Source organism: Amblyomma maculatum, chromosome 3, assembly GCF_055883805.1.
Source record: "Amblyomma maculatum isolate TAMU_Amacu chromosome 3, ASM5588380v1, whole genome shotgun sequence".
NCBI classification, from domain to species: Eukaryota; Metazoa; Arthropoda; class Arachnida; order Ixodida; family Ixodidae; genus Amblyomma; species Amblyomma maculatum.
In genome coordinates this window covers 51,387,553-51,402,165 of record NC_139346.1, presented here as the reverse complement: position 1 = coordinate 51,402,165, position 14,613 = coordinate 51,387,553, and the positions used below count along the sequence as shown (strand labels likewise).

The following is a 14,613-nucleotide window of genomic DNA, read 5'->3' as shown; positions in this document are numbered from 1 at the left end:
CCTTACAACAGAATAATTCATTCTATGAGAAGATCACACTTACCAGTCAGTGTCTCAGCGGCACGAATGCACGCCTTTTCGCGTCTTTACACAATAATCCATTTCGCCCCCCACCCTTTCCTTCCTTTCACTGCTCAGCTGCACCCCCCTGAGGGCTGCACCCAGTGCTGACCACACACCCCTCGCGGCGCCACTGCTGTGGGTTGTCGTCAACTTAAGTAGAACCATTTTCGTTTTTAGAAACTCCTACATTTCAGCCCATAGGTGAGTACTGGTAAGATGCAACTGTTGCATGCTTTTATGGAAGTGTCCTAGATTTGGAGAACCTGACAGAACCGATGAGTCCTGAGAGGCACTACTTCTCAAGCAGGACAAAAAAGGGCAACGTGAAGTCATCCGTCTCGCCCTGGCCGCTGCTCAGATCCATGAGATCCAGGTCAACGGCTGAGGGGGAGGACATGGCTGGGGCAAAGCTGCGCCTCCGATGCTCGCCAACTTTTGACGCTTGCAAATAAATGTTATTTCTCTCTTTCTCTCTCCTCTTAAGCAGTACCAATAGCCTGCCAGTCATAACCTGCGAGTACTTGCCAAACACACTCCATCCTAATCTAATACTCATAGTTATTTCCCTTTCATGGTCCAGATATGCATTTACTACCTATCTGAAGTAGATATACTTGCCTACCACTTCCAGTGCTTCACTACCTATATAAACTGCTGTTCCTTCTCGTGGTTGTTGAACATTACCTTAGTCTGCTGCATATTGATTTTCAAGCCTACCTTTCTGCTACTCCTGTCTAGGTCATCAATCATTCTTTGCAATTCATCCCCTGAGTTACTTAGCAAGGCAATGTCATCAGCAAATCGCAGATTACTGAGGTATTCTTCATCTACCATTATCTCTAACAGCTCCCATTCCAAGTCCCTGAATATTTACTCGGAGCAAGCTATGCGTAGTACTGGTGAGAATGTGTCTCCTTGCCTGACTTTCTTTATGGGAATTTTGCTACTTTCCTCATGCAGAACTGCGATTGCTATGCAGCTACTATAGATATCCTCTAGAACTTTCACGTACGGCTCGTCTACACCCTGATTTTACAATGACTGCCAAGGTTTCTACTGAATGAAATGCTTTTTCGTAATCAATGAATACTATGTACAAAAAATGGTTATATTCCAAGCATTTTTCTGTCACTTGGTTGAAAATATATATATGATAGATAGCAGAGAACCCTTTCTAAAAACCTGCTCGATCCTTTGGTTCATTGATTGCCCTGATTCTGTTAAGGATTACCTTAGTAAATTCCTTGTACGTAGCAGATACATAGTAAGCTGATTGCTCTGTTCCAGTCCTTTGTCCCCTTTCTTATGAATTAAGATAATGTTAGCACACTACCATGATTTTGGTACCATTGATAGATTTTGGTTGATACCATTGATATCAGCATGCAAGGATGCATATACAGGGCGGCCAGTTTTTCTAGCATGATATCGCCCATGTCCTACAGCAAATCTGTAGTTACCTGACCCTTCACAGCTGCTTTCTTCCTTTCCATAGCTCCTAAAGCTTTCTTAACCTCATCCTTCATTATTAGCGGAATGTCTGACTGTTGTTCTCTACTGCTAACGTCATTATTGTCGTGACTACTTTGGCTGCTGTACAGGTCAGTATAGAACTCCTCGATCTACTTTGACTATCTTGTCCATTCTACTGATGATATTGTCTGCCTTGTCCCTTACCGCATATATCTGATTTTTGCCTGTGCCTAATTTCCTCTTCACCACTTTAAGGCTTTCACTGTTCCTTAGAGCATGCATGATTTTCTCAGTGTCATCCTTATGCCACTTATGCCAGTGTCACTTTGCATCTATTGATTACCTTCGATATCTCTGCCAGTTCTATCCTATCTGTTGGGTTGGCGGCTTTCTTACTTTGGCATTTTGTAATCAAATCTTTCATCTGCTTAGATAATTTACCGATATCCTCCCTAAATATCCCGCCGCCTGCTTCTGTCACACACACAGTAATGATATCTCTACTGGTATTGTTCACTACTTCCACTCTAAAATCATCATCCTCATTTAAAGCTGACTATCTATTGTGTAGCGAGATTCTGAATTTTCCTGCCCTCCCCCTCACTGCTAATTCACTGATAGACTTCTCCCTTACTAATCTGATTTTGTTCCCTGTTAAATCTAGACTAATTCGGGACCTTACCAACCTGTGGTCATTGCGTCTCACCTTTCCAATTATTTGTATGTCCTGCGCAACGCCAGTGTTAGAGCACAGTATAAAGTTAATTTCATTTTTAGTCTCTCCATTAGGGCTTTTCCATGTCCACTTCCGATTCTTCCGTGTGCTGAGGAAGGTTTTCATGATTCGTAAGTTATTGCGCTCTGTAAACTCAACTGCCCCCTGATGAGAGCCAATGCCATAGTCACCCACTGCCTGGTCTCCAGCCATGGAGGAAGGAAAGAACTTCGGAGAGGCCCTGACGTCATTTTTTTGAAGCCGGCGCGGTCGTGCCCCGACCGGACGCTGCAACGTCTCTCCTCCTCCTCCTTTCTTTCTCCGCGACGCTCACGTACCTAGGGCCCTTAGCACTACTGTTGCTAGTGGCCAGAGTTTTCATAGCAACAGCGTTGCCGCTGCTAATGGCCCGACTTGGCTAACCCTAAATTTTGACGTCACTTCCCCCACACTTTCTCCAATGCATTGGTAATAGCAAGGGCCTCTCCTAAGTTGTTTCCTTCCTCCATGTCTTCAGCCTGCTTCTTCCCTACCTTGGCTTTGAAGTTGCCTATCAGTACAGTATACCGCATTTGTGCTTTCGTCCTTGCATATTCCACATCTTCATAGTTCGTAGAAGCTTTCGACTGCCTCGTCATCATGGGTACATATAAGCGCATAGGCTTGTACAACCTTCACTTTGCACCGCTTATTAATCACGACGCCTGCCACCCTGTCATTAATGCGATGGAATTCATCTATATTACCAGCTATATACTTATTGACAAGGAAACCTACTCCTAGTTCTCATCTCCCCGGTAAACCTTGATAGCGCAATGCATACCTGCCATTCAGTGCATTATTATGCCTTATTGGCCTCCTAAGCTCGTTTCTTACCCACTAATCCTTCTAACAGTACTGCTAAACTAGCTTCATTAGATAGGGTTCTGGCGTTAAACATTGCCAGGGTCAGTTTCCATTGGCAGCCTGTCCAAAGCAAAAGATTCTTAACACCCCCAGCTGCGTCACAGGTCTGATCGCCACCGTGGTCAGTTGCGCCGCAGCCGCCGGGGACTGAGGGCCGTGTTTTTTTTTAGTATTACTGTCACCAAGTAAAGGACCAATCTTTATGTCTCATTACAGGTGTTAAATTTGTTTCATATTTAAGAGTGGTTCACCTGGTCAATTTTAAGGGCAGGAATCTGTATTGATTTTTCAAAAGCATTTGATCTTGTAAATTATTCAATTCTTCTTTCTGAATTGCATGCATACGAAGTAAGCGGCATTGCTCATAGACTTCTTAAAACATATCTCTAAAATAGAAGGCAGTACATTGACGTAAATGGAAATAAATCATCTTTATTCACTATCTCTACAGGCGTTCCACAACGCAGCATTCTGGGACCGAGCTGTTATATAAAATGTACATCAATGACATTATTCACTGCACCGACTGTGCAAAATTTGTCTCGTACCCAAATGATACGACCCTTTTTGTACCAGGAAAGACAGAGATAGAAAGACGATCAAATAAAGCACTTACTGCTTTACACCAATGGGTGAAGGCAAATTGCTTAAAGTTAAACCTGAATAAAACACAAGCTGTTTTATATTTACCGAAAGGAAAACAGCTTATGGCATTGAATCTGTGGTTAGGGACACATTGCATAGAAACAGTGGATTCAGTGAAAATTCTAGGTGTGCATTTTTCTGAGCATTTAACATGTAGCAAGCATGTAGAGTACCTGCAGTCGAAAGTGTCTAGAGCGATTGGCGTTATTGCGAGACTTAGAGAAATTTTTCCGTTTACAATTCCCCAGTGCTATCTCTTCTTCAATATTGTAATACTGTCTGGATCATGACAGGCACGATGGATTAATTGACAAAAAAACTACACTTACTTCGGAAAAAAGCTGTCCACCATATTGCAAATGTGCCCTTTCGGTATCCCTCTGTGGCTCTATATGAGAAATATTGACAAGCGAAGTGGACAGCACAACATCGCGATAGGGTGAAGGATGACTTAATGGTTGGCCTAGCGTGAGGGCTCCTCTCGTGCCACTGCCTATCTTCTTCTTCGTAACACTTCCCGGTGCCACAGAGCGATCGTCCCGATCGGTTCGCTTGAAGTTGATGGTGACGTGACGGTGAGGATGTTCAAGGAAAGACAGGAGTGAATGACTTGCTTGCCACCACATGATGTCTGATGCGTGGGTGATCCGCCTCCCCTGGAGCTGTTCAACCATCCGTCACCAGAGTCCATGGGACCGATGGCTCCAGGTCACGTCGGGCGGCTTGGGTGGGGGTTGCGTGTTCGTATCCATCGGTTCCTTCGGGTCTTTCAAATCCTTCGTCTCGGTTCTGGTTGGTCTGTCTGTTCTCCTTGTCTTCAGGTCCGGGCTGGGGGCTGGGCGGTGGTAGTTGGTCGGGTCTGGGCTGGAAGTGCTGGAAGGGCTGGGGCGAAGCTGCTCGGCGATGTCCCTGGGCCCTCGGTCGATGGTCTGGCTTACAGATGGTGTTGATGCTCCAAGGCGAGGATGGGGATAATGTACGCTGCACCTCCAACCAAAAATGTTACGTGGTGACAAGCGAAGAGGACAGCACAACATGGTGATAGGGTGAAGGATGATTTAATAGTTAGCCTAGCGCGAGGGCTCCTCTCGTGCCACTGCCTATCTTCATCTTCGTAACAATATAATATCCTCCCCGTCTTTTGCCTATATAACTGTAAATTATTGCTTAGCTATAAATACTTTGTGAAAGAAAAACACAATTTCATAATTTCTTTAGCTCAGCTACAAGAAAACATGCAACCCCCACTTACGAGACACAAGGAAAAATGGCTTATTCCTACACCTCGTGCATCTTATAACATGCAGTCATTAAGCTATACTCTGCCCACATTACTAAATACAATAAATTCGTTAAATTTCTGTCCAGCATACAGTACTGTTGATAAGCCTTTTACAAGTCAGATAACTAAGAGGAAAATTTCGTTAAACAGAGCTTGTTCTTGAGTGAGCATTTCATTTGCTAAACAACATAGCATATAGAAGTGGTATCATTTTGTTTCCATGAGAAGTTCGTTCACAGGTAACAATGTAGTTCTGCCAATGAATGCTATAGCATGGTAAAGTATTGTTGTTGTTGTTGTTGTGGCTGTAGGAAGAAAGAAAAGAAAATGCACGGGCCTGCTACTGGCTCCGTAGCTGAGCCACCTCTGCTACCTCGTGCAGATAGAAGATAATATAGATAAGAAAGAAAAGGAAGAAGGAAAGAAAGACGCGCGCCGCAACAACAGCCGTCGTCCACCACCAGCGGCGGCGTGTGCAATGACGGCCTAGAACAGATAAAAATTCGGTGCCAGGCTAGCCCCCGCCGCAAGCGGCGGTGACCCACCTGTACCAGCCCCATCAGTGCTCTAAATAGACGTACAGTCAGGCTCACAGTAAATTTAGCCAAATTTATTTAGCAGTTTCTGTTAAAATGCATTTGGCCGCATGCCCAGTATAATTGCTATTCTCCAAGTTGTAATTCTCTGCGCTATCACATATTTCATTTCGATATGCATACATGAACACTCGATAATTAGAATGCCTTAATAGATGTCAGCAACATTGTTTTCAAATATCTGAGTAGATGTCACTTTAATATACCTTAGTAGGTATTGTTAACTAATAACTATGTGTATGACATCTTTACTTCCAAATTAAAGAAGTTTAGATGTTGAAACATTGAATGTCATTTATTTATGCTCTGCAAACTTTGCAAACAAAAAGTGATTGAGACCGAAGCATAGGTTAAAAAGAAAGAGCCTTTGTATTATTATTTTTCTTCATTTGAAAAGGCCTTGAGAAACTGCAAAACATGCACTGTGAGTGAGTTGTTCTGTTGAAAAGAAACAGATTTAGTAGCATTCAAATTATTTATCTATGGTGCAATGCAAAATATTTGACTCATTTCGGCTCTCGACAATCCAAACTTGGATGGAACAAATTTGTAGCACTTCTAGACACTCTGGACACTATGCCTGCGCAATGTAATATTGCAGACAAAAGTCTCTGGACCACATGTCTGCGTGCACAATTGCCTATTGTAGTGCGCGTGATCCTGATTGGACCGCGGCGCCTCTGCCTTTCACAGTGCTGCAAACTTCTTGTGAGACGAAGTAGGAGTTTCTCTTGAGCGTCCCGCGCTGGGCCCCGCAGCGGTGGCTTAGTGGTTAGGGCTGTCGACTGCTGTTCCCATAGAAATGCGTTCAATCCCAGGCGCAGTGGCCACTTTTCGATGGAGGCGAAAAACAATGCGCCCATGTACTGTGTGATGTCAGTGCGCGGAACCCAAGGTGGTCGAAATTTCCGGACCCTCTAATACGGCATCACACATAGCCTCAGCTGCATTGAGACGTTAAACCCTATAAACTGAACCAGACCAAACCTTCCACACTGTTGCTGTAGAGCAAAAAGTGCCGCCTGTCATAAAAGACTTGCGGGGCACCAAAATGCATTGCAGGTTCACCGACGATCCTCAGAAAGCTTCTAGGAGGAGGAGGAAATAACTATTTAACGCACTATCAAGAGTCTCTACAAGATCGTGCTCACTTTGTCTGGTGCTAACAGAAAACCGAAGTGCGAAGAGTTTGACAGCTCCCGAAGGTATGAAATTCAAATTCCCGCTCTGCTCAGCCGGTGGTGGCAACACCTTCTGGAGGTGGTTAATGCAGTAACGTTGGTTAATGCGACGCATAGTTTTTTTTTTTTTTTTGTCATGCGCTTACAAGCTTTTGCAAAATGTGCTTATAAAAAAAAAAACAAAAAAAAGGAACAAAGAAGCGTTTGGAAACCGAAAGACCGAAACCTAAACTGAAGAAAGAAGAGCATCGCACGTGAACATGCCTCGCCGGTATCTCGCCGGCTTCCTCGTTTACATTCGCGGCAGGTGCCAGCGTTTTATTCATTTATTTGGGCACCAGCGTGTGAACGACTTTTCCTGCTGAGTCGCAGCAGCTCCGCTGGACGCGGTAGTAGTAAACGCGAGGGAGAGAGTGAATGGCCTTCGCGTTGAGGTTGTCCTTCCCGTTCATCTATCGCGGCCTGATCTTGTTTGCGGACGTGCCGAAGGTGCCTGACGAAGAAGAGATGAACGCCGCTCAGCTCATCGGCAAGTACACCATTAAGGAAGTCAGCACCGGCAAGGTATCGATCGTTAACACTGCTGTAAACAGTTCGGTCTTTTTTTTGCGTGTAGCGGCTGATTAGAGCGTGGACGTATCGACGCTCGTGCAAAGTGCGCTGTCCGCTTGTTGTTCTCGTTCGGCGCACGATCATGTGCTAGCGCTCGTTTGATGCGCGGAAAATAAAGACTGTACTGGCTTTGGAAGCTGCGCAGTTGGTGGACGTGCTAGATTTCACGTTTAGGTGTGTAATTATTGACCCCAGAATGAAGTAATCGCGTGCTTTCGGCTGCATTTATATGTGTGCATGTCGTACCCCGTGAAGAGATCTGTACGAGAGACCAAAAGCACGCGCCAGAAATACTCCAACAAGTAATCTGTTGGAGATGCTGGCTTTCCAAGCGAGCCGCCCCGCAAATATTGGAAACATCGATGTTATAAAGACATATAATGAAGCCGCAATATATATAAAGTGCTTTCTAGCTTGCTTGACAGGAACCTATAGTTTACAGAGAACTTAACATTGGTGTGAGCAGCACATTCTGTTGACATATTTGAGTGCGTAAGTCGCGACGAAGTCAACGTCGTCATATGTTCTACATTTATTTCTGCGCTATTGCAAAACAAGTGGCAAGAAGTAAGACCGCCAAACGCGGCCGTGACCTGCTGTAATGATTTGCGCCTTGCAAAGTACTAAGAAGGTATATATAGTGCAACATATTTTGTGCAGCGAAAAATTTGAATGTACCGCATCACTTATGCACATTCACAGCTGGTGTAGCCTGCCATTATAGGTGATTTTATGTGTAATATGAAGCAGTGAAAGAATGCAGTCTTTCCTAAGCAGTGGTTCGAATTAAGAGTTAAATGAAATAAAGTTATCCAGGACGGCTCCCACAAATGCACACAAAAATTTTACAACCGTGGGTCCAACGTGGTAGTCGTATGAGCTCTCTTTTTATTTAAACACTTGCATGCCAGATTAGTATATGAACCAAAATTACAAATGCTCATTGTAAAGTGCACTAGAAGCTGGATGCCACTGAGCCATGGTAAGAAGAAATTTTGTTCAGCCAAACGAGCTAGCTGTTCAAAGCACACCCGTTATATCAAAATTCATGAAAAACTGACTGTGTGCAAGCACAGTGCACACCCTCTGCCTTCCAGTAGCACTTAAGCAGCCACAAAACTGATGCATTATGTAAAAATTCTGCAAAATATATAGAAATGTGCATTATAACGTACAAGGGGTCTGATAAGTGTATGTATTGTAAATGCTCACTCTAAAGTACACCATGTTTTCATACCTAAAATATTATTACTCCCTAGTTTTCAAAGTCACCTACAGCATTCCTGTTGGTAGCAAATTGTGGTTTGTAAAGTGAACAGTGAAGGCATGTTATGAGCATGTTATATGTGCCCCTATGCGAGCAATCGTTAATTTTTTCCTGGACTTCCTGATGCTGTGACACCATTGGCGCAGAGCGTGACGGTGGAGTCACTCTGGCGTGACCAGACATGTGTGCTCATGTTCTTCCGTCGCTGGGCATGCCCCTTCTGCCGCCTGGATGCAGTCCGGCTGAGCCGCATCAAGCCGCAGCTGGATGCCGCGGGCGTGCGTGTCGTCGGCATCGGCCACGAGAACATTGGCCTCGATGATTTCCGCAAGGGAGAGTACTTCAAAGGCGGTATGCACTTGCTCTGCTTAATGTGTGTGGAAGGGTCAGAAGGATTATGGACTGGGATTTAATTACAACTGCAAGTACTAGGCACTACATGTTTGTGCAAAAACAGACAACTCACATTTTACCTTAGGATAATGTAGGTATGGGCCTGGGCCCAGATACGGAAGGGAAGTATCTTTTACTTGAAAGGAGTCCAGCAACCTTTACAAAGCAGAATCCAACAGAGAGGGCAGAACAAGCTAAACAACTGATATATGTTGTTATGAGATGTTGGCAACGATATTTAGACATTATTAGATGGAGTTGAAAGGACATGAAATGAAAATATAATTAAGCAGTGCATGTTTATGTGGTTAGCAAATGAAGAGGCAGTAAAAGCATAGACATGTCAGTACGACTATTTACGCGATGTCAGGGTACAACAGGAAATGTATGCATGTAGTTTCAGCTAAGTGGCAGTCTATGCATGTGTGCCAAGTGTACTTCCCATGAACATCTGCTGAGAGCCGTGAAGTCGAACCATACGTCCGTCTAAACTGTGAGGGTGCCATGCTACTTTCTCGGGGTCTTGCTGAGTTGCAAAAAAAAAGAAAAAGAACAAATAGTCGCGATAAACATGACTTTCAGTGATGCACGAAAGCGACTCTTATTGGCAGTAAACCCAGCTTGCTCCAATATGGTGCATCTGAACATGGCACTACAGTAGCCTTCAGCACCTGTGCAGGTCAAATGCAGTGAGCCTGGGGCAGGTCCCCGGTAGAAGCAGCTGGCACCACTGCCTCACTCAGAAAGCAGACTACCGGAATACCCCAAGGTTAACAGGGCCCAAGGCCTCACCCCGTGTGATGAGGTTTATAACAAATCCACTTATACAGTGAATGCAACAAATCAAGATATTATAGTCCTGTGTTGTTGATGTCGGAGAGATGGTAGGTCTCCTTGAAGCAAAAACTAATAGAGAAATGCTCCAATTCACGGGGCCGAACATAAACCCCTAGTTCTGTACACTCTACAAATTTAGTAAAAGAGGGTCTGCAAAGTAGGCCGAAATTGTGGGAGACTTGCGCAACAGAGGTGTCATAAAGAACACCATTTTTTATTTTTTAAAAGAAGTAAAGCTAATAAACAAACTCGGAGTTATTTTTGACAAGAACTGCTTGACGCTGAGTTTGGCGCATGATGGCCTTAGTTGCCTATGTGCCACAACACATTTTTACGAGAGATAAACCAGGGTCCCAAGTGCATAAATAGGCTTAAAAAGAAATGCAAAGTCTTCTCCATAATGACCGAGAACAGGCAAGCAGTCTCTTGGATAGAGTTGCCATTGGTACAAAGTGGTGTTGCAGGTTGTGAATGCAAACTTAAGTCTAAGTTAGATGTGGTAGCAGCCATTTTTGAAACAATTACTTTCTGCTGTGTTTATACTATAGGGGCACATCTCAAACTAATTCATAATTGTCATCCATGAATAAGAAAGCTTGTAGACCAGCTACGAGAACCCTATTAGTAGTTGCGAGGTTTTAATGCCTGCTTCTACTTTTGGGGAAGTGAAAAAAGTGACACTAGTAGTCAAAAAGTCAAGAACTTTATTACAAGTTGTAAACTTTGTTTACCAAACACCGGTGAAACTACTGTTTTCTAAGCTCAAGAAAAAAAAGTTGTTTGGATTTGCCTTTTAGTTTGCCCTCCATTTTTACCAATTTTAAATGAAACGTCTTAGATAATACCTATGGAAGCAATCGCTTACCTGTACTAATAAGCTTATTATATTCACCGGGTGTCATCCTAAAAACATATAGCACTGTTGGAATCTGCACTTAGCTGACTGGCCACATTTTCGAGGAAAAGGCAGTTTGGAAGAAGAATTCTGAGATACTATCAATTCCAGTGAACATGATAAAATGCTCACAACCTGTAGCAGAACGGCAGTTTGGGCGAGTTGGTTATGCATTTTCGTATAAAACAACCCAAAGACATGGGACGAAGAAGGTGTGTGTGTGTGTCTCTTTTCCTTCTTCTTCGTACCGTGTCTTTGCGCTGTTTTATACTAAAAATTTCACAACCTCTAGTAATCACAGCTTCATACCTAGCCATTCCTCAGTCCTTGGGAGTGATGTGACAGAATTGGAGCATTTTGTGTTCACAACAATGTAGACAACCAAAAAAAGAAGTAAAACAAAGCATGGGGAATATTTTATAGGTATCTAACTCAGGAGAGCCTTGTAATGTTTAAAAAAGTGATAGCCAGAGCGCTATACATCTGTTGGGATGCTGAGAAGGCTTCCTGGTGTCACCCATAAAGAGTTCAGTTGCATCAAGGAAAATGAGGGAGCAAGTTTGCAAACTTAATTTCAGCTGCTCTCCCTTCGTGGTTCCTTTTCTGACATCTCCTGTTGTACAATTAAGTATTGAAGGGCAGGCAGACAGACATGCTAGGGGAATACTTCTTTAGGGGAAGACTTCTTTGAAGTTTCTAGCTTCTTTTGCTATACTGACTTGTTTTTGAAGCACAAAAACGCTATTGAGAAACAAACTTCCCAAAAGTTGGTAGCACTCTTGCGATTTAGAGCAATTTCATTACCCTTCAAGCAACGCACATAGTACTGCCCGCCAGTAAACAGATCGCACCCAACCCTGATGAACGGCATACTTTTTCATCTCTGACAATGCTGTAGCGGCACTTCTAAAATTCCTTAATAAAGTGTGAGCCTCAGAAACAATATCCGAGGCCTGGAAAAGGCTGTAATGGCACTGTATTCCTCAGGCCTAGCCGCCAACCTCCCATGTACTGTAAGTGTACTGTAACCACCACACACAATTTCTCCGTAATAGAAAGTAGCCTGCTGTCAAAGATCCTCTTTTTACGTGAATAAATAGCTTACCTCGAGATCAAACTTAAGCTCGAGAATTTAGATGTCTCTGGCTAGTTTCATTTAATCAAATATAAAATCTAGGTTTTGTTCTGTGGACGCGCCACATATTGTAGTCCATAATTACCTACTGCTGTGTTTTATTTTAAGGTATCATATTCTAATGTAGTAATAGAGGCTGATGGCACTTCTAAGTTGTCTCACCAAGCATTTTGCAAATGTTCTGAATTATAAGGCTATTGTTTACTCTCCCACCAATTAAGTCATTAAAAGAAACATGGTAAACACTTGACCATCTTGTCTAGCTCAAAAATATAGTCCAAGAAACACTCATGCACCAACAACACAACCCTGTTTGGGAGTATTTTTGATATGTAAAAATCTTACTGTCCTCACGATATAGCATTGTATGCTTGGATGCTTAACTGCCTTTAAGGTTTCTTGTCTAACAATTCATTTTGTGACTACCTGGGCTCAACTCTCTCAGGGTACTTCATTCAGGAGAACAGTGTACTTCAGGTTTGTATTTTAAGCACTACACTCTGTAGTATTGTAAAGTAAAAAATAAATTTCGTAGCTAAAATAATTTGAAAGCCCATTATCTACTCGCGTCAATGTCAAACCACTCATCTTCTCTTTGAACAGGAAGTCCAGGAGTTAAAGATACTTAATTCATTTTCACATGTTTTACAGACACTCAACTTACTGCCATTTTGGTACCTCTTCCTCTATGTGTGTGACATTACATTAACAAATCTTCATAAAAAGCAAATACCATCTGAACACATAGTGCACTCTCTTCTCACTAATTGACAAATAGAGGTTATACAGCATTCTATATGGAGAGTAGTTCCAAAACAGCACTTGATGTGAGAAATGCTGTTATATAAGATAAATGGAAGAAAATGGTTAGGTTATCTCCATGCACATGAGTTTTTGTGGTAGAATGTTGTACAATTTCAGTGGCAGTAGGAAAAATATTGAAGAGGAATGTTGAAAAAGCACAATCTACAGCTATTTTCTCTGTGTAATCATAGGATTTCACTCCAGTAATGCAGTCTAACCCTTAAATGGAGGCTCCACAAATAAAAGCCATAGCTGCGGAAACACAGAGGCATGCAATTAACTTCTACTAGGTAGCAAACCATTTTGAAATCTTTGGCTTGGAGAAACGTGATGCATGTGCCCCAGCCGCCTTCTAAAATACAGAAAGTAAATTTACCACATAAGGATTGTGTGAAATTTGTCAGCAAATGTTTAGAGTAAAATGGCAGGCTCTGTAGAACAGTGAAATAAACTGCAAGCTACACTTTGTCAAGCTGGCTATAGAGGAACGGAAACCATGCAGTCCTCAAAAATGCTATGTTGCCTTCATACCGGGAACACAGCTGTAATGCAGGGCATCATTCTTATGAAAGAGGACAAGCTGATATGTGAAGGGTGGGGAGATGAACTAGCAATACGGCACATTTTACTTTCGGGCTCTAAGCTCGATAAACTAAAGAGTTGACGCAGTTTTACAAAGGACACATACTTTTCTATCCCGCCTGCTCCTAGGAGAGAATGTGATAGGGAAAACGTCTTGCGGTTTTAGTTTCTTAAATGAACCCCTATATTAATTAATACCTTAAAAATGTTGTAGTGCCTATCTACAAACTGAATTCATGAGACCTGGCCCTGACACATAATAGCATAATATCCAACATAACATAGTTCCGATTTAATGTTTCTAGAGTGGTATACTGCCCATTTAAGTGTTGCGTTTTTTGTCAATTTGATGTCTGGAATGTACCACAGTACTGGCTTTATAAACTGTGAGAGTTATGACAAGTGTCTCATTGAGTGGGCATAAATGCATCACTCTGCTGATAGTCTGAGCCCCAAGCGGGGTTTAACGGTGCTGGGGAATTGTACCTTGTTGCTACCTGTGTTTGCGGTGGGAGTATGTTATCTATTGCATATTACGGTGACATATATACTACGTTGTTTGAAATTGCTCTGCTCTCTGTTTCAGAGCTTTTTGTTGATGAAGAGAGGAATGCCTACAAGGCACTTGGATACAAGAGGTAGGCTCTCTTCCTACCTCTGTCTTAGCTCTGTTGGTGGAACTATTGTAGCATGTTTGCTGTCATGGACGTCAAAAGAAAGTTGCAGGGGAGCCCAGTTATGTGGGGAAACAAGGGAGGTCCTCCTTTGAATTACTAATAACTGCGCAGACTACAGCCTGCAAACAGACTGCTGAAGGAACGCAGTTTTTCCGTTATGTACTGCTTTGCCGCACATTATTTGTGAGCCAGTCAGCACATAGTCAGGTCACAGTGGCAAACTTGTACTCTCGAAAGGTTGCAGGCATGTTTGCTAGGTGTGGTCTCACTTACACTTTCCACGCCTACCATCACATTTCTGTGCTTATAGTAGTTGAGGGGGGATCACGAAAAAGAATTCTCTGCTGCTGCATTTTGCGATTATTGGTGTCAAATTCTTGGTACAGGATGGGTCTCTTTTGGAGCGCTCCTGCTTTACCTATTATTTCCTACCTGTTGGCCACCACTGTGTGGTTGTGTGTTGATACCTTTCCAAAGCCGACAGTCCTTGAAACAGGTACAGCCAAGTAATGTGCGGGGTATCAGCCTGAGAACAGCAGTGGCTCATTTT

General features: G+C 43.0%; 1 protein-coding gene across 2 annotated transcripts in view; it reads left to right on the top strand.

Moving 5' to 3' along the window:
• Positions 1-14,613, top strand: part of LOC146194744 (prostamide/prostaglandin F synthase-like) — a 68,468-nt gene that overhangs the window by 39,085 nt on the left and 14,770 nt on the right. Inside the window, exons 1-3 of one of the 2 annotated variants that reach the window (XM_084597524.1) lie at positions 7,103-7,425; positions 8,887-9,091; positions 13,973-14,024. In XM_084597524.1, the coding sequence (XP_084453650.1) occupies positions 7,279-7,425; positions 8,887-9,091; positions 13,973-14,024 (404 nt within the window). In that variant the 5' untranslated portion in view covers positions 7,103-7,278. Of the gene's footprint in view, positions 1-7,102; positions 7,426-8,886; positions 9,092-13,972; positions 14,025-14,613 lie in introns of those variants that run through there. The other variant, XM_084597525.1, reaches the window with a different exon arrangement.